The sequence below is a fragment of the Sinohyriopsis cumingii genome, chromosome 9 (assembly GCF_028554795.1).
Source record: "Sinohyriopsis cumingii isolate HCF-2022 chromosome 9, ASM2855479v2, whole genome shotgun sequence".
Lineage (NCBI taxonomy): Eukaryota > Metazoa > Mollusca > Bivalvia > Unionida > Unionidae > Sinohyriopsis > Sinohyriopsis cumingii.
Genome location: NC_142969.1, coordinates 3,419,314 through 3,440,342, shown reverse-complemented (window position 1 = coordinate 3,440,342; position 21,029 = coordinate 3,419,314). Strand labels below are relative to the sequence as shown.

At 32.8% G+C, this 21,029-nt stretch overlaps 1 protein-coding gene and 1 long non-coding RNA gene across 2 annotated transcripts in view; both read right to left on the bottom strand.

Annotated features, from left to right (window-relative positions):
• Positions 1-517: 517 nt before the first annotated feature.
• LOC149791184 (uncharacterized) lies at positions 518-5,619 on the bottom strand. Its single transcript, XR_016423157.1, has 3 exons — positions 5,459-5,619; positions 2,115-2,185; positions 518-778 (listed from the first exon to the last, which is right to left on the bottom strand). It is a non-coding gene; the product is annotated as an uncharacterized LOC149791184 (long non-coding RNA).
• Positions 5,620-12,723: 7,104 nt separating this feature from the next.
• LOC149791183 (uncharacterized) overlaps positions 12,724-21,029 on the bottom strand; it is a 74,387-nt gene continuing 66,081 nt past the window's right edge. The window contains exon 9 of the mRNA XM_089969629.1: positions 12,724-13,416. Within this exon, the coding sequence (XP_089825755.1) occupies positions 13,323-13,416 (94 nt within the window). The 3' untranslated portion in view covers positions 12,724-13,322. The remainder of the gene's footprint in view (positions 13,417-21,029) is intronic.

Genomic DNA, 21,029 nt, shown 5'->3' with positions numbered 1-21,029 from the left:
CCAACTCGGAAAACCTTTCACAGTATTTCCAGGTTTGAATCAATAGTTTATTATCTGAGCGTTTCTTCGTTTAGCTTTTTGCAAAGAGAAAATCATGAAACCTTTGATGCTCTAATTTTTCTATAATTACATTATACAAAACAAACAAACGGGCTGTGAAGGTATGCAATTCAGGCTATAAGCATATACACACGAACGTTTCAATACTTTTTGGAGACGTGTCGTGTTTTCAGTTAAAGTAAAAATGCCCGCGAATTGTATTTTCAATCCAAATTTAATGTACACCGACAGCATTGAAAACAAATTACATTTTAAGATTATCTCCATAATCAACGTTTAAGCCATTATCATACAAACTTTATGAAATGTAAGCTTGCCAATTATGGATTACATTAGGCTTACCCTGAATCCAGATCCAGCATATTATGATAGTAATTGCCACCATCAACTCCATGGAAGCCATTTTATGATGTAGTGATTTAATATACAATATTTCGTTATATTTGCTCACGATTTAACACAGTGTCAAGTGCATTCAACCACGCGGCCTTTATATATCGTACATATCCACATACAAGATTAATACCATAGTGTGCGAACTGGTTTCTTTAATGTGATACGTACTACGATAAACCAAATTTAAAATAAGGCACGAACAGTGTGAGCTTTTCAAATGTGTTTCAATAACTTCCTCCTCAGTGCTTCTGCTTTTTAACATCAATGGGTCTCACCTATTGACGATTTCAAAGGCTCCGCAGCTGCTAATGTGCCAACAGAGCTAGAACGTAAATATAGGTATATCTTAATATATAAGAAAAATATACATTTGATTGCATTTTAAATTCGTTTTATTATAGTGCTCCATTGAATTACTTTGATGCATTAGGAAATACTGGGAAATATTTGAATTTCCTCATGAGATATGCTGCATTCATCTTAATTTTGTATTATACATTATTAGTTATAACGTTTTATGAGTTGTTTAAACATATACTAGTAATATAAACATAGCTTTAATTTATTGAAAACGAAATCGCTATAAATTTCATTCTGCATAGTAACTTATTTGTAAATGAAATAACGTTACTGTTGCACAGCATGATATCACAGCATTTAAATTCAAGCACTCGATATGAAGCTGGTATTATTGGAATAAATATCATAATTTACGTGTATTTCTATATCTAAATGGTATATCTTCATGTTTTTAATTTTCGTTTTCTTTTCATTGTTTTAATTAATAAACAGGCTCTGTCCATCTAAATAAATCGTTTCTTTACCGTTCATACCTGATATCCTAAAGTATGCCACCGATGTAACCATCATACCAGGAGTGACAACTCACAAAGGAATGCAAGTATGTTGTATTTCTATCTTTATATGTTAGAGTTTTCCTTCCAATACATTAGAGATGGTGACAAGGAAACTACGATAGCAAATGGTGGTGAAAATACATTTTTGCTGAAGAAGAGTGCACATCATAATAATTGGTCGATAAAGTCATCCGAAAACGTGTTGAAATCCCTATCGAAATTAATTCTTTTTAACTGGTTCAATATAGCATTACCAACACTTAAATTTAAAACGAATTCAAGCTAAGACATGTCTTGACAGCAAAAATAATTTTTATTTTTATAGGCACATAGGTACATAATAATCATAAAGGTTTAGGGAGATACATCTGTCAGGTTCATTTTATCCTATGATAAGTTACTTCAATTAATAGCTGTAGATATACATATTTCATGGGATAGCCACCAATCAAAATTCAATCCACTAGAGTCATGAGGACATATATGACATGATTAGGCCATAGAAACGTATGCCTTGGGTATATCCCCGTTGCCACATTGGGTTTAAAAGGTTACGTGAGCCCTCCTCTGTTTCAATTTAATTTCACAACAGGTGTAACTTTAGTTGTTGAGATATCACTTATGTCTACTTGACTAATGGGTTGGGTGATGTCAATATTCTGAAAGTTTTGCACCATGTCGCCTTGGAAAGCTTTTAGTACAGATCTATAACAATATCGATTATAAATGTTAGTGTTAAGTTAATAGTTAAATACATATAAATCGAATATTTATATTGAAAAAATTAGAATAAATACTTACATAAATAATGCAGAAGCGCAAAACAAAGTGATCACGAAAATGCAACCATCTTCAATTCAGACAAACTGAAACTATTAAATTAAGAAAGAAATTTGAAAACATATTGTCATCAACGTTTTGATTTAACAAAAATAGTAATGGCTATATGCATTTTGCGGAAGACAATATTTTGATTTATATGAGCGTTTGTTATGAGATTGAACCATATTTGAAGACAATGCTCTAAAGTAGAAGATGGAGGCTTGACAGGATTTACTATTTCGAAATACATACATATGTTTTAACAACCAATACGAACATCATATAAACAAAATAGATTATATAAAGGTAGCAAAACATAGACGGATAAATGTTTTTTTCACTGTTCTGCATTATCAAATTTGAAACGATTATCAGATGCCATCAGTATGGTCGTTTGATATAAATATGTCATTTTGCAGTCTGGTGTAAACCTAGCTTAATATCCACAAACTGGAAATTGCATGTCATGCATCAGAATTTACTTTTGAATTAATTGATGGCGACCGTGTCAGAAAGCATAGAGAGCTTCAACATCCTACAATCGTTTTCAACTAAATTGTATCAAATAGACTGATACTTATATCAACTGCATGATTTACTCACTGTCATTATAAGTAAAGACCATTCATACAGTAGCGATATATTTGTCATGAACGAATCAGAGTTCATAATCTTTCAGCAAAACTAGTATAAAAATGGCAATAGATTCTGAGCTTCCTCATGTAAATCCTCTCCTTATGTGCGTTCTTGCAAAACATTGCATTAGTTGATTATCTGTCGGGTGGAAATGTTTATTTGTCTGATTGCAAACAGCTTCCTTTGTGTTTAGCAAATATATAATGCAAAACACCAAGCAATTATAACTTTGACGGACTTCAACGAGAGAGTACTTTAATTATGTATATGACTAGAAGCATAGACTTTGTAATAAAATAGTACATATCAAGCATTCATCAAGCCTTCATCAATTAATATAGATTTAATATTCACAATTATAGTGGTAAAAGTGTTGCCTTATGTCTGAATGGGGGATATTATTTTGTTTCTTAGAATTGCAAACATTTGTGACAGCGGAGAAATAAATGGATAGCTAATTATTTATCCCTCTATTTATATATCCCCCGTACAATCAGTTATTTTCTATTCATTTAAAGAATCTTGGATAATAAGTTTAATGCGCGCACGTGCAATATCATATTTATAACGGGTCACTTGACAAATAAGGCTGGCATGGACAAATTCGGCTTACTGCTTCTTTCCCTACTACATTCATTTATTTTTGTCTTCAGTAATGGACTTTTTACTTCTCTGCTTGAGGCTCACATGTTACATATAATACAGGTAATGGCTCACATTACAAACTCTCGTACAGATTATAATTTCAGACTAATAACGCTCAATAATCATCTACACGGAATAAGACACAACTTTTATTTAATGTTCATGCGTCTTAGCGACCTAACACTAAATGAAAATGGTTATTTGCAAGATTTTGCAAAATAAACTCCAGACTGAGTGAAATTGTCAAAGGAAAGGGATGCTGGGTACCTCAACTAATCAAACTGCTTAACTCATTTGGAATTTTTGATCCACTAGCACTATGCACATAAATGTATCTGGATAACAAGTGATGATGCACCTATACTAGCAGTATCAGTTGCCCACATGGTGTTTGATTCCTTATTACTCTCCTGTAAATACGTACTTATAATGTTGTTGAGGTAAATGCTAAGCTTTTTTCAGTAACCTTTGTAGAGTGCATGTACCTGACAATGCTAATACGGCACATGTTGAAGCTCTCTATGGTTTCTGAAATGACAAAGCATATAGCTCTAAACATACAATTAACACCTCCTCGTACAATTTGCAATGTGTTGTGGTTGATAATTTCTTATATAAGTTACACTTTGATCGCTTCATAAAGGTGATGTGAATTTTCTAGTAACAGTCTTTGCATTGATGTCTGGAGGTGGATTGAAGTTTTCCCATCGTATGTCATTGGACGAGGACAGATACTTTTGATTCCAGATAAACTGTACACTTTGTATTGCACTTATATATGAATCAAAGTAGAGGATGTTAGTGTTGGCCCTAGATTATCTTTACTGCATTTATCATAGTCACTGACCTATTTTATTTGATCGTGCATCGTGTTATACAATATACAAGTTTCGTGAGTTTATTTGTTTCAAATGATACCTTCCTTCCTTGATCCACTGTATACCATATAGATCAGTTCATTAACATCTAATCAACATACTTGTGACACATTTATTTAATATACATGCAGTAAAGAGCACCCACAATACTTAAGAAACCGTGGTTATAAACTTCCTATTTTAAGCGGGAAAGAATTGGCTAGCTAATTCCTTCCCCAGGAAAACGGTCAAAGGGGAATACATTTGACTACTACACCGGCTATGTTGTTGTGTCTTAAGTTTTTGAACAATATAGCGTTTCTGAAAAATTGTTCTTACCTGCGCTAACGTCTGAACGAACTTAGTCTAACTGATGTGTTAAGATTGTAATATAGGTCAGTCTATTTGTAAAAATTATTCACTGGAATTAGACAATGTTCATTAACACTTATGTGATAAAGGAATTATCTGTAATTTTACTGAATTCAAAAATCGTTCACGTCATAATAATACATGGTAGGCCGAGTAGTTCATCATATGAAACGAGAACTGTGAATCACATACGGGTCACATACCGTATCAAACGTAGGGTGGTGTTGGTTTCTTATGTTTATAACGGATACGTCCTAACATCATTGATTTCATGTTATGTAATGTATATTTTTGTAACTCCTAGTACTTGGTTTTATCGTATTTAAAAAAAATCACCTTTCTTCAAATCTAACTAAAGGTTTGAAGTAAGGAAATTATTTTTAAAATAGCTAACTGATATAAACCGTTCTTTGAAATAATGAAGATCCTATCTTTAAATGACGTTGAAACAACAAGTTTAAAAGTAAGAGGTGCCACCCCTTGATCCAGTGACGAAGTTAATTGTACGTTTTGTTTGTGAATGCAAATGCTGTGTATGACTGCTTATTTTCGGAACTGGTTTGCAAGCTTTTTCCATAACTGCTGTGACATTGAACCATAGATTAAGGCAAACAAGCCTTATTGGTTTGACAAATGTTTGGAGGCGTTGGATAACTTCAATACCACATTTAAAAATAAAGTATTTCATGCAGCCCCCAAACGTTTAAAATATATTTTGTTGGAAGTAATATAAGGGTTGGTGACGTTTTAAATCAAGATAAAATCTATGTAAAGCTCCCTTTATGCCACGTTTCTAATAAAAATAATAAGCACCATATCAATTGTTCTGCAATCGAGGAAGTCTGTTTAGCTGAGAACTGTATATTAATTATGCCCATTCTCCACGTATGTTGTACATTGATCACAACCACCGTACTTGTATCTGCAAAACTAAACAGAAGAATCGACATCTATATTCGGCACATCACAGAAGTTTTATATTATTTTATCTATACAAATTTGTATATTCATTATACATCATTTTGTGTAATTTCGTTATTTTTATAATCATTCGTGCATTTAACTAATATGCAAACAAACGCTTTATTACATAAATCTTTCTATTCGCTTTGCGGGAGGGGTTATGTATGTCAATATTTAAATAAATCTTGGTACAGGATTTATTGTAATATTTGTATTTTTTATTCATGGTCGAAAATTGTACAGAATAGCTTAAGTTACCTTATGCCTAAGGAACATCAGGCTTAAGAGGGTACAAATTAAAACAGATCCTTAAATAAATGTTGGTTTACATGTTGGCAGTTGCTAAAATTAATCTTAATATTAAGACTTAACGTTAATTTTGTCTTCATTCTCATTGGTTGATGCGGTTTCAACGTTTGTGGAATAATTATGTAACTGTTAATTATTTGGGCTAGATCAAATAAATATTCAAGATAAACACAACATGAGTTGTAATCTTAGTTGAATCGGATATATTGCAAAATATAGTGACACTATACTTTGCATGTAAAGGGAGGACTATGCAACAGTAAACATGAAAAGTGGCAATGTTTGTATGTTCTAGGGAGAAATCCAATAGTCCATGATGCTAACAAATGCATATACTACCTGGTTTTAGCTGCATCCAACTATGTTAGGACCAATAACTTTCAAAATTATGCATTGTCCAGATGATTTGACATTTACAACCGTTTGCACGAAACAGGGGCATTGTTGATTTAAAAAAGAAAACAGATTGATTGCAGTGCTAAGTTGTTGATTTGAGTTATTTTAAAGTTTTTGCAAGGGCCATTTATCGTACTAAGCCAACGATTAAAAACAGTAGTCGATAAATTCTACAAAGGAACTTGCTGAGTAGCGATAGGTAGACGCAAAAACGTTACACACTTTATATTCGAAAAATATTGCATATAAGGCCTATAATTATAGGATGACTTTAATACTTCACTATCTAAGTATAAGAGGTTGACATTAAGACAAAATCGTAACGTATAAGTAGGGTATTTGGTAAACAAACACGGGGACATATGAATACTTGTCAAGGAAAACAGCAATGTTAGTATTGTGTTTAAATATATGCTCTTCAAAATCAAAACAAATTCTACAAAAGTATTGAACTATTGAACTAAGAGGGTACATTGCTGATTAATATATTAACACTGTGACGCAATACTGAAAATTCGTTTCTTCCGTTATCACCATATTGGTGATAAGAAGACCCTAATCATCGTCCTGATAATCCGGAAGGTGGAAAAGGTTTAAGTTCTAATTCTCTAAGCGCCAGTTTTACTACTGATGACGATTGTAATGTCATCAAGTGAAGTAAACGTAATAGTGCTTTACAAAGACTGCTCTTACATATAAAATACAATACAAGTATGCGCATGCATTTGTAGATGATAATGTCTTGTCATTTAGGTCACATACCTAAGGTGAACATTACTATTGCAAACAAAATTGAATGGATTAGTACAAAATGAAAAAGTAATTCAATGCATGCCAGATAAAATTCGTGAACACCAACAAAATTGGAAGGAAAACGAATGATATTAAAGGTTAAGGAGCAAAGTTGTCGTAAATGTATTATTCTATTTCACGGCAAACAATCATCAGTACCCAAATCAATAATGTAATGTGTTCAACGCAGAAAAAAGGATTGGATAATATCAAATTTCAGGCTTCGAAGTTTTCCAGAACAGGATACGTTTGTAAACGGAATGTACAATTCCGCTACATGAATACCACATTGTAATTGCGAAATTTAAGACATACGCATGTTCAGTCCAATTAAAAAGCGACACCTATATGCCAAACAGAGGATAGTGCCTATGACTGGAGTCCACACTATCTATCTATCTATCTATCTATCTATCTATCTATCTATCTATCTATCTATCTATCTATCTATATATATATATATATATATATATATATATATATATATATATATATATATATATATATATATATATATATATGCAATAAACTGACAATGAACAGTGTATATCTAGTATCTAACTAACAAGAACGCTTTCAAATCTTTAGTCAATCTTTTTTTAAAGGCAAATACAAAACATTGACAAGACAAACAACTAAAACAGAAAAACGGTAATGTTTGCGAATATTTACTTTCATGTTTCTACGCGTATTAAAACCTTTAACGTTATTAAGTTCACTTGTCCATTATCAAATCTCACTTCTCTTAAATTATCGGGTCATCCGACACTATGACTTGCTACACTCCCCTTTCATGGATCAACCATGTTTACAGATCAGCACTGGATTGACCTAGGTATTGATGAGCCATAACGACATCTGTTGTTTTATGTAAATTGTAAATAGTTTGCCCTTACATAAATTTATATAAAATAACAGAGAGCATGACATTTTTGTTTTATCACTAAACGTTATGAACTTTTGAATTGTTAAATGTTGCCTTTAAGAGTGTAATTCAGTACCGTTTGTGTATATATTTCAATTCGGTACCTGTTAGTACGACCAGTTTTGCTTTATTTTAGCTGTGTGTGCGGGTGTAACAGGGTGTCGGTCTGGGTGTTTGTAGGTCTATCTGTATCGGGTTCGAAGCATATGCGACAATCAAGTCCATACAATGACTGAAGTGCTGATCTGTAAACATGGTTGATCCATGAAGGGGGAGTGTAGCAAGTCATAGTGTCGGATGACCCGATAATTCAAGGGAAGTGAGATTTGACAATGGACAAGTGAACTATGTCAAATTGTCTTGTTTACAAGGTTTACACGTATTTAAATGGGTCATACTTTGTTGTGAATATTACATGCTGTACAAATGACTAGATGGGTCATGAGCCATATGTTCGATTACGATTGATCAATTATGTTGTGTTTTAATTGAGTATATGGAATATATGTTGTCTTTCAATTGCATACATTTGAGTACACCTGCGTTACACGTATTTACATGAGATTATATGACTCTTACCTCCATTACATGAGATTATAGCAATCTTAGCTTCCTTACGTGAAATTTTATGAATCTTACCTGTATTACATGAGATTATAGGAATCTTACCTTCATTACGTGAGATTATATGAATATTACCTTCATTACAGAGGCCCGAGTGGTCACTTGTTCTAAACCGCTCATCGTTACGGATCACTGCCATCTCACCGCTGTGTGGGTGGGTTCGAGTCTCTGGCTCGGCCAATGTGGATATGATATAACACCTGACGGTAGCTTCACATGGGTCGTGGCTCTTTCCAGACATTCACGTTTTCTTCCTCAACCATTAATACTGGCCGCCATGTATAACCTATATAGTGCTGATAATTGGTTTTAAACCTTATAACAACAACCTTCATTGCATGAAATTATACAAATCTTATCTTCATTACATGGAACTATGAATCTTATCTTCATTACATGAGATTATATAAATATTATCTTCATTACATGAGATTATATGAATCGTATCTTCATTACATGAGATTATATTTAACCTTGTCTTCATTGCAAGAGATTATATTAGTTTTGTCTTCATTACATTAGGTTATATGAATCTTGTTTTCGTTACACGAGATTATATGAATCGTATCTTCATTGCTTGAGAGTATATGAATCTTATCTCTATTAGATTAGGGTATATGAATCCTATCTTCATTACATGAGGTTATATGAATTTTATCTTGATTACATGAGATTATATGAATCTGATCTTCATTACATGAGATTATATGAATCTATCTTCATCACATGAGATTATATGAATATGATCTTCATTACATGAGATTATACGAATCTTACCTTCATCACATGAGATTATATGAATCTTATCTTCATTACATGAGATTATATGAATGTTATCTTCATTACATGAGACTGTATGAGTCCTATCTCTATTAGATTAGGATATATGAATCATATCTTCATTACATGAAATTATATGAATCCTATCTTCATTATATGAGATTGCATGAATCTTATCTTCATTAATGAGGTTATTGAAATCCCATCATGATATTACTGTATCGTGTTTCTATAGTCTTTGAATATATGAATCACATTATTGTTTCCCAATGTGTTAATGATAGTATGAATTACGTTGTAATGTCATAAGGTTTCATAAAGACACAGATTTAATGGCATATAAGACATGTGTGCGTGAAATAATTGAACGAGTCGCAAGTTTAGAGCGTGAGGGAATCACACTATTTATGTTGTATAGAATATACATATTTGTATTAATTCGTTTCATTAACTTCCATCTTGCATCACATTATGTTGTCATTTAATACAGGCCCAATCCCGCTAAGGAACTATATGTTCAGGATCTGCCTTGGCCTGAAATGTATTTATATCAAATGTTTCTTCCCTGCAATTACAAAAAGGTCTATCATATCAATACATTGGGATTATAGTGAATTCAAGCAAGGAATCATTGTATTGATATTATTGCGACTCACTAACACATGTTGGCTCTTCGCGTGACAAAAGCCGCCACAACCACGTCATCACATCAGCATTTTGGGATACTTTACTGATTATGACTTGTGTTTAACATTATTTGCAATACCTTAAGATCTGTTTACATTTTCGCATTGTATATGAAATGAATCACGTGCTGAATTTTACCAAATTGTTTGTTTTTCGCTTCTCCCAATTACTTTTTTTAAGACGAAAGCGTAGTAATAACTCTTAAATTATTTGTCTTCATGTGATGTATTATGTGGATTATCTTTACTTGACATAAAATCTTAGTTCGTACCCATCCATTCAACTCACGAGAGTAGTGTGTAAAATTTGTTCTACAAAGCCAACTTGCACATTTTGAGTGGGATTGATTGTTTGTATAGTTGGGTTTAACGCGATTTTGCAGCACAAGATAGGCTATACATATCGGCCATTATAACGTGTGGAGTAAGAACCCTGGAAAACATAGGGATGAACCCTCAACCGATGATAAGCTACTGGCATGCTTTATCACTTACCCAAGTTAGCAGAGCCTGAGACTCGCACCCACGCAGATAGAGGTGAGATGGCGGTGATCCAGAGAGGTGAGCGCTTTATACCATTCGGTCCCTCGGGGCCCTATGTGACATTGATAGGACCCGGCCATATCGACTCAATCTCAACTATCGGTGAACGTCTTTCTACTGCAGTCGGTATAATACATAGATCTGTATCATAATCCACCGATGTACGCCGTTGTTCTACAACAATATATATAATCTAAGTCCGTAGGATTCTATAAATACAAGTTGCCAAATATTGTAATTGCCAAACAGCAGATATTTCAAGTAAAACGTATTTGTCTGTATTAACAAGATGAGAAAATGTTTGTTTTTTTTTTTTTGTTTTTTTTTCAGAGCTTTTGTATTAGGTTGTATTATAAACTGCCAAAGACCGTTGATATACATTCAAACACATATATCTGTATCCTTTGTTTCGGTAAAGTTAGCATAATATGGAACATCTAAGATTTTTCAGCAAGCTCAGTGTTACCTTTACTGCATTTACTGTTACTCATACCACTATGTATATCTATAAAATCATATTTATGTCATCATCATTATCATAATGCGATTATTATAAGTAATATTGTTGTAGCATTTATTTATTATCTATACTTATTGTTCCACAAAAGGCAAAGAATTTCATATCATGAACGACTACAGATCAATACAATTACTAATTATAATAATTATAATACTGTCTTTTGAACGAACATGTTTTGTAGGGTATATATAGAGTACGAATAATGTCTACATAATTGGCAAACTTGCATTTATCGCATTATTTGTTGTTTGATAACATTTGGCAAACAGTGATCTTGGTGGAATTACTGATTATAAGAATCAAGAGTCAAATAAACATGTGTATTTGTTGATAATCTCGAGTGATGTGATTTAAACTTCAGCTGAGTTGCTTCATTAGGTCTATGGAAGGGCCATTATGGGAATATCGTGTTGTTTAGTGTCCATTGCAGGATCCTTGAAATGGCGCATGTGGAATGAAATAAAACTCATGTCAGTATTTATGAGATAAGCATAGCGAAAGAAATAGCATGTGCATCTTTGCGTTCCGGGAGTGATTTTCAAGCGATATTTTCATGGCATTTCCCATTGAATTTTGGCAGCTGGTTTAGGCCAATCTTTCTAGAGAGACCGACTGTCTCCCTATCTGCTTCTACCTCGATCAGTAAGATAAATGAGCTTGATGTAGAAGACTTCACTGGAAAAGCAAATACGTTACTAGGTTTTCCCTGGACATAGATCCATCTGTATCAATACTTTGTGTGGTTAAACAAAACTATCAGTCACTGAGTCATTTATTTATTTATCATACTTCCAATAACTCCGAGCCATCCAAATAAGTTCCAAACGTATTCCGAAAATTGTCACAACTGTATTGCCATGTCACCACCATAAAAAATCATTTATATAATCATAGCACTTCTTTATTTGAATCCACGCTAATTCCTATACAGCTATATATCACAATGTCTTTATCTGCTTCACAGTAACTTCGTACAGATAATACATGCATAAATAATCTTTAATTGTATGTTAATATAATAGTACAGTTTCATCTCGTTGAAATCTTCCAAGACCAATTGTGTTATTAACAATATTCAATACCGCACACTAATTAATTTATATAGAAAAATAATGAGCAAAGGAGAAATTAGCAATAAAACATTTCATTGAATTTGGATAGGTATTAAGAAATCATTGCGAACAAATCAGACATCCTACATCGATCAATAGGTATGTTCGGTCTCTTACATCAGGTCTTCATCGCATCAGGTGTGCAACATTGCGGCACGTGAAGAACCGGTTTTGGAATCGAGACAATGAGCTTGGCAAGCTGTGCAAAAAACGAAGAGAAGGACTAATGGAAGGAACAGTATCTTCAATGTATAATTATATTGAATAATATTCGTTCGAAAGCATTTATTTGGGAGAAAAAGTATTAACTCCATTCACGAAGTTATGAAACATTGACAGCTAGAGTAAACATGTATATGCTACTGAACGCTCTCGTAGCAAGCTGCATGCGCTGAACGATACAATCGACATAGAGAAAACTTGTTGGAATACAAGCAGATATGTATGAAATATAGAAGAAGGAGAGGGAAGCTTTTATTTAGAGTGACACAGGAATCATCGGGTGAAAATTGTTTTTAACATAATTATTTATTTTCTGATTGATCATTTTGACTTAAACCTAGAATATATTAATATGCAACTCACACATCTTGTCGATAGGATATGCATAATTCATTGGTCCCGATGACAAAGAATATAATCGATCTTTAACTATGAAGACAGTTATATTATACTGAACAGCTAGGAATCTGCTAAAGACTTCAGTACATAGGGTCCATCAAAACGAGAATACCGAAGCGAGGAATATATTATGCATACAATATCAGATGGTCAATCGAAATGACACACTTGCCTCTTTTGGATTCTCATCTAAACTTATTGTTATGATAACAGTACAATACGACATCTTCCCAGACAGCAAATATGTGGTGATGGGTAGTCGTGGAGGATTTGATCTCGGTATTGATGCTAATCATATAGAAGAAGCAGAGATTGTTCAGTCTGTTCAGCCAGATCGTTCAGCAGAGGTCTATGAAGCAGTTGTCTCTACTCAAAAATGTATGAATCCTGCCCATGGTCTCAGATATCATACAAACCGTGTTTCGGTGGACCAAGACCTTGACGCAACGATTGGACCAGACCAGAAGCTGGACGACGATACGTCATAATTTCCCGAGCCTCTGAAAGAGTTAGAATAGCAATACTAACTATGCAGAGCCAGAATGATATAGTATACACTTTTAGAGCTCTGTAAGAAATCGATACTTGAAATACCTAGTGGGCGAATATGCCAGTATTCAAATAAAGGTGAAATTAAGTTCGTATGCACGGGAGGTATACTCATATTTGATTATGTAATACGTACTCAGTCACTGCTACCTTTGTTTGATTGTTTTATTGTACGTCCATCGAGTTCTTATTTTGATCATTGTGCTACAACTATTTGCGTGAAAGTAAATACTCATCTTTAAATGATATTCATTTTTTATTGGCATAGAGATTAATAGTATATGCATGTAACACGTATATATTAGTAAATAATTAACACCAGATGATATACAAAAGGAAGATGAATGGCCAGAGAGAAGGAATACAGAACCTATTGAATATGAAATAAATAGTTTGCATTAATAATTTTCAAGATGACATATCATTACATATAATAATGTTAAGAATTCAAAAATTAATTTGAGATAAGACTACATTAAAGAGGTGGAAATAAAATTGGATTTTAAGGTCACAAGAATGTAAATAAAAACCTTTCGTATTTGTCATCTGGTCACATTCATTCAACCAAGCTAATATCGTATCTACTTTCTGGCAATTAGACGTATTGCCTCTAGACTTCTAGATCATGGTCATTGTTACTAATCCAAGTACTAAACAAGGCAACACGATTGCAAGGCTAAGAATCTGTATGTTGGTAATGTATATTTATTTTTTTATTGCGTTTTCGCTTTTGTCTATGATAATACATTATTTATATTTAATATGTATTGTGCAGTTGTAGTTTGTCAATAATTGAAAATATGACATTTAGGCTCCCTTATTAATGCACCTTTTAAACAACATAGTACATACATAGCTGTTGCATGTGATTGTTGGTCATCTTTTGGGATATGTATTATTTACAAGTTAACTTGTCTACTTGAAGCTGAATCAGGATCTTGGTATTCCACTCTGAAAAAGAACATAGTCAATCGGATCTGGCATGTACCTTGCTAGAATTGCGGTAATATACATGGTTTGATTGATAACTAACACATTTTAGAAATGAAAGTGTAACCCTCATTATGGCCCTCTTGTTGTGCTTTAACATTTTATATAAAGGTAGTGATCAACATAATTACCCATTCGCACTTTAATATATGTGTAGTTTAATCAGTTTTTTAGTTGTGTTAAGTTTTAATTTCAGTGGATTTATTTATTTCGGTAATTCATTACAATTACAAAGCGCTCTTTGCTTGTTTGTGGACTAAATCACACTTCTGAAATTAGTTTGAGTTCATTCGAAGCTAGGTTGGCTTATACAATTGTGAATATCAAGACTGTTAGAATATCAACGTTATTCCAGGCTATTGGGACATCAGCATATTCGATATTGGAATTCAATCGAAACGCCACTGGAATTCATTTCGATTACTCCATACTTCCTAACGTGCTATGGAACGTTTAGGACTATTTCGTATTTAAATCACACAACCGTGATTACTTTACAAAGGTTAATTTTGTATTCTCGGGAAATAAATATTGTGTGGATTTTATTAGATTTGGTTTTTGCTTTTTCTCTTGCTTAGTTACAGACCATAGGATCGTAACAATATACTTTTTTCTTCAAATGGCATGTTTTGTTTATTATAAATTTGATGCATACGCGATGATGATATTTTGATACTATGTACAATTGGATAGAAATTACGATGGTAATAAAGGTCAAGTGAAATAATATTTATTAAGCTGCAAATTAACTGTTACCTATGCATTTTGCAGATCACAGTGGAACAAAAACAATGTGTGAATATTTGTTATATATATGATTGGGTCAAATTGAATTTGATAGAATATGTCGCTAATTTGTGTAGATATAGACGACGTGCATGTTATTGGATCATATCCTATATATACTATCATACAAATACTGTTTAGGTACTTTAGTATTCTAGCAGGAAGTTGATGATAAGGTCTTTTGTCACGTAGTTGTTATAACTTTAATTTTACGGAGCTTCTAATTTATATCGCTTCGCCTTGACTAGGATGTCCTTAAAGATCTATGGTCACCGGTAGGCTAAATATTTAGTCACCGAATAGCCTATACTTACTACTATGACAATAGTTATATAATTTGCACTTACATAAACTTACATAAAATAGCAGATGTCGCTATTACCCATCAATTTCTAGATCAACATAAAATAAATTCCAGCATCCTCAACACGTTGAAATAAAATAGGTAAACATAATAAATGTAAAGGTTAATACCTTTGTAGATAGTCATGTAAAGGATTGGAAATAAAACGGTCTTTCTGTTTAATTTGTTTTTCTTGTCTATGTTTGTATTTGTCTTTCAAAATGACTCAGTACGAGTCGAAAACGTTGATGCTATTTAGATGCTCGTTTTGCACTGTTCGTTATTAGTTTATTACATTTATCTTAATCCCTGACACACGTGACCCCTTGCTGGATCCAGGCACTTGACACGACTGGTATATGCCATATGATTTATATATATATATATATATATATATATATATATATATATATATATATATATATATATATATATATATATATATATATATATATATATAAATATCTATATATATATATATATATATATATATATATATATATATATATATATATATATATATATATATATATATATATATATATATATATATATATATATACCGACCCGCCAACAGTTGGTCAATGGTTAAGTGGTCATTACTATTTTCAGGCCAGCGGAATTGTTTCCAAACATCATACTTTATATTATATGTATTGAGTAAGCCACGTATGTTGTTCAATGTTGCTTTCAATACTGGGGTCTATATTCGGTTAGTGTTAAAAAGCACACTATGTGTAAGGCCCAATATTTTCATTACTTTTAGTAAAAATAGATTTATATATTTGTCTAATCTTGCTCATAAAGAAATACACTCATAATTCTTATTAAATTAGCATGTATTCTGTATAAATATGCAGACAAATAAATTATGTTGCATGACACACATTTACCAAGAGTCAAACTATAGTGCATACATTTGTTTTAGTTCAACCTGGATGCTGAAGTAGTTCTGGTAGATCGGAGATGGTGTCGTCTCTCTTCCGATTAACAACGTGCATTTCATTTCTTGTAGATGATTTTAATTGGCATGTCTTTAACGTTACCTTTACTGAAGATGAGTGACGTTTATATCTACAGAGTGGTCCTATAATGTAGCATTAATTGCATATATAGACAATTTGTAAAATGATGAGTCACCGAACCAAGACAAAAGCTATTGAAGTATATTGTTTGGGCAGGGAGTCAAGTGGATTATACATATAATATTATGTGTGATCTTGATATATATAAAGTATTTTGCCGTAGTAAATGTGTCAAGTCATGTACATATTTTTCTCTACGTCATATTTACACATTTATGATTTGTGTTGTGGCTAAATGTCCAACGCTTATAATAGTCCTAGAATATAACAGAACTTATATTTACAAATCGTTAAAACATGCAATGTGCAGTCCGTTGCTTCATCCTAAATGGTAGAAAACGCAAGATTTCACAGAGTGCTGATATGCACCATTTGTAAAATTATGAGTCACTGAACCAATTCAAAACCTGTTGATGTGTATTAATTAGGCAGGGGGTAAGTGGTTTATAAATATACTATTATGTGCAATCGTTATAAATTATATTGCCATTGTAAAAGCTTCATGTACATGGACATTTTTTCTACTTTCCTTTCTACTCAGTTTTATAGTACTTTTATGGTTTTGGTCGTGGCTTCATGTCCGCCGTCTGTAATAGTCTTACAATATAAGAGTTTGAAGTGATAGTAAAAAATGGTTAAAACATGCAATGTGCTTCATCCTAAACGGTGGGAAAAGGCACGTTTTAAATACATTTATATATACATTATGTTACCAAAAGGTTTCAGAACTTTATTCAGATTATATGTATTTACGACAGCAGGCAGCACTCGCTCGCGTATCAAAGAAACATATAGGACCAACTTGAACAATTTCAACGACTTAGAAGAAGATGACAAGATATGAGACTTTCCTAAATGAAATAAAATATGGTATTTTACATACAAACAATTCTATAGCCAGTTTAAATACTATACTAATTGTATGTACTATATGCAACATTTATACAAGGAATATAATTACTTTAAATTGTATATTTTATAGGCTTATCATATTGTATCCATTATATTTCCCGTTTCACTCAAAAGCAGGCATATAGTTAAGCATATGCATAGCACAAATTCCAAAACGTAATGTAAGAATTAAACCATAGGCTCTCTAAACTAAAACTTCTCTTACCCAACAGTTTAGACAGTGTGCTAAATGGTCGGCAAGGTCGAATAACGAGATATCGTAAACAAATAAAAGCGCACTCGACTTCAATCATTGTAAACCGGCATTGAGCATAACCACCTCTGATTGTGATACATACATCAATTTGAATTATTGAGTATGCCTGCATTTAAATTAGTTAAAAGTATTCGCACTCAACTGAGTCTAGGTTTTTTCTAACACATTTATCAATTAGATACATTTTAACCCATTACTTATTGAAACCGTGACTCCTCTCAACAAGACAATCTACCCTATGGATATAAATACGTTCTAAAAGTTTAAGAGTTAACACATATCTCGGGAACTCATTTAAGTATTTAATAAGTAACAACTAAGAGAGTGAATTTCAATAAAGACACGCAGACACATACCGAAAAGCAAGGTTAAATACACAATGCGTTAAAGTTATCATATTATTATCGAAACTTCTGGGATTTTTTTTCCTTTAAAAATAACGTTATCAAAATCACATTTTGTTAACTGACATAAAAATGCTTCAAGCTGGAATAAGCCACGTTTATCTTCATTTCTAATTAAAGGTTTTCCACATACTGTGTGTGTCTGGCTCTTGTTTGCATTGCATCATCCACTGTTGAGTGAGGTGAACATTATATAGTATGTTTCTTTCATTTTGTTTTTCCACAGTTCTTCCATGCTTAAGTGTATTACTAGTTCCTTTCTTAAGCCATTCGTTCATGAATAAACTAGAAACACTTACATCGTGCGAATTATTTGCTTTTGCATTTATTAAAACCTTATGGTGCTACATCTGAAGGAAAGGAATCGAGCGCACACTGACCTTTAATTTCCATCAGTTATATCACTTCATTGGGATCAATTGGACAACCAAATGCTTTGTCAATATTTGAACATTGGTATCATTTGTGTTCTCTTGTTGTACCCAAGTCGATGTAAAGCTATGCAAGTCATTGATGTGAATACATTTCATAATCAATAAATGGTGACCACACGTTTTAAGTTGATGCTACATTTCTGTACAAAATAACCTTTCCAATTGTGTGTTAGCAATCATACATTATAATATTGTTTCAATCATAGATATGTTCAGGCGCCATCTTTACAAGATCGTTGATTCAATCATTGAACGACTTTCGTCTTTTCTCCATTGTTCGGATCCCCTAATTTATTTCAATCTAATAGCTTTCGAACGCTGTAGGGCTTAAGCTTTTTTATTTGGTGTATGCGTGGGGGGATTTAATGAAATTCCCTGTGAATTTCTTGCTTAAAACGGATGAAAATGAGTCCAATATTAGTGTGAAGTTTTAAGTAAAGGGTCACGGCTGATGTTTACGGGCTCAATTATAATATACTCAATTAGCAAGTGTTTGATAATGATAAGATAATACGAATACTTCCTAATAGGATGTCCTGTCAGTGCAATTATCCACTAATTTTTTATAATTTTGCACAAAGATATTGCCCTACAACGACCCAAGTAAATTAATGAATAATAAATATAAAAGCAATTCCAACCGAATCTGCAGTGGACTTACAAATTAGAATGAGCTTGCTAGATAATGCACGATGTTGACGTAACTAGCAAGTTATTGCCCGGGCGTAACTTACTACACTTAGCTAATGTAAACAGTTTACAATTTGTCCTAGCAACCGAAACCGAAACCCTCAAAATGTGTTTCATGCGATAAGCTGTTGATCTGTATAGGTCATGTGATAATAGAAGACAAGTGCTTCTCCACAGAATTTGTCTTAATGAAATCATAGTGCAAGGACGAAACAAAACATTTTATTTATCAAAGGGGGAAATCGGTTGAATTAGTTTGAATAATTTACAAATCTTGCGTTTTATTTATTGAGATACGGTTCAAATTACAAAATAATACAGTGCAACACAGTTTGATTGCACCGGAATACAATTACACAGCCAAATACAATACACATAATTCAATACATCATTAAGAAAGACATATATTGAACGAACAAACTACCAGGGTGTGTTGATATTTTACATTTCATTCAGTATTTGAGAGTTAGCTTCCATTGTTTTTGCATTTGTTGATATGAGATTGGAAGCAGTATAAAATTAGTCGGTATCTTGAATCATACGAAGTACGGAAACTCACTTGCATGATATTATGTAAAACGATGATTGACTTTTAATTTGATTTGTAATCATTTTCATTGATATTCGCTTATAATTTCTTATTTTATTCCAACATTGCACACATATATATTGGTATTCTTTTAGTTGGCTATAAGAAAACAGTCTGAATGCTTCACACATTAGGGTTTGAGTTTTCATCCATTTTTTATTTAACTTGCCTCCACATTTCCAAAAAAACTCGTTCCGTTGCTTTTACGCTGTCCTTTGAAGCATAACCACACTTGTAATAGTTTCGTGGTAACCAATGAAATTAATATTTGTAAGGTGACTGAACTGCACGAGATACACACAAAAAAGTCATTCGATGGATTCTTTTTGTTAAAGAAAGAGTTTACATTGTAACCGACCTAAGCATTCATTGGCTACCATTGTATTTCGACGAACCGAAATGTATGCAGACGGTTGTCTTCAAAACTCATCCACTTCCTCGTATCAGGGTTTCATTCCATCAGGGAACACACATGGTTTCTTGGGACCGACTGAAGGAAATATATTTGTTCACGTTTTCGTCTTAATTCTAAACATTTATCAACAATAATGATTGATCCATACATCAATTATATTTGGTTGTAAGTTCCATATGTTGCTTTTTATTTCATTACCCGTTTGAGTTGTGTGCCTTGATTAGCTCCAGTTAATAAGTATAGCATTTCCTTACATACGTTGCATATAGTATGATCATATTGTCTGAGTTGTGTAGAAATCACGATCTACTACCGAAGGTATCAATTCGTCCAGCATTTGAGTAAGACGCCACGGTATGTTTCCAGCTTTCATTTGGTATAAATCACTTAGGACGCATAGAAAACAGATCTTTGTTATTGTTCAAACATTATGAGCATTTCATCTATATTATATATTATTATTATTGCAAAATACACCTGGAATTGAGTTGGGAAGAATCTTACACAAAATGAAGCGTCATCTTGCACTTGGCACATGATATGTTATTATACGAGATAGTTCATAACAGTTTGTAAAGGTAATTTAGTTAACGACATCTTCAGTGTTAATATCTGCTGAAAGGGTTGCTAGTTTAAAGATGAGTCATGGATATTGCTTAC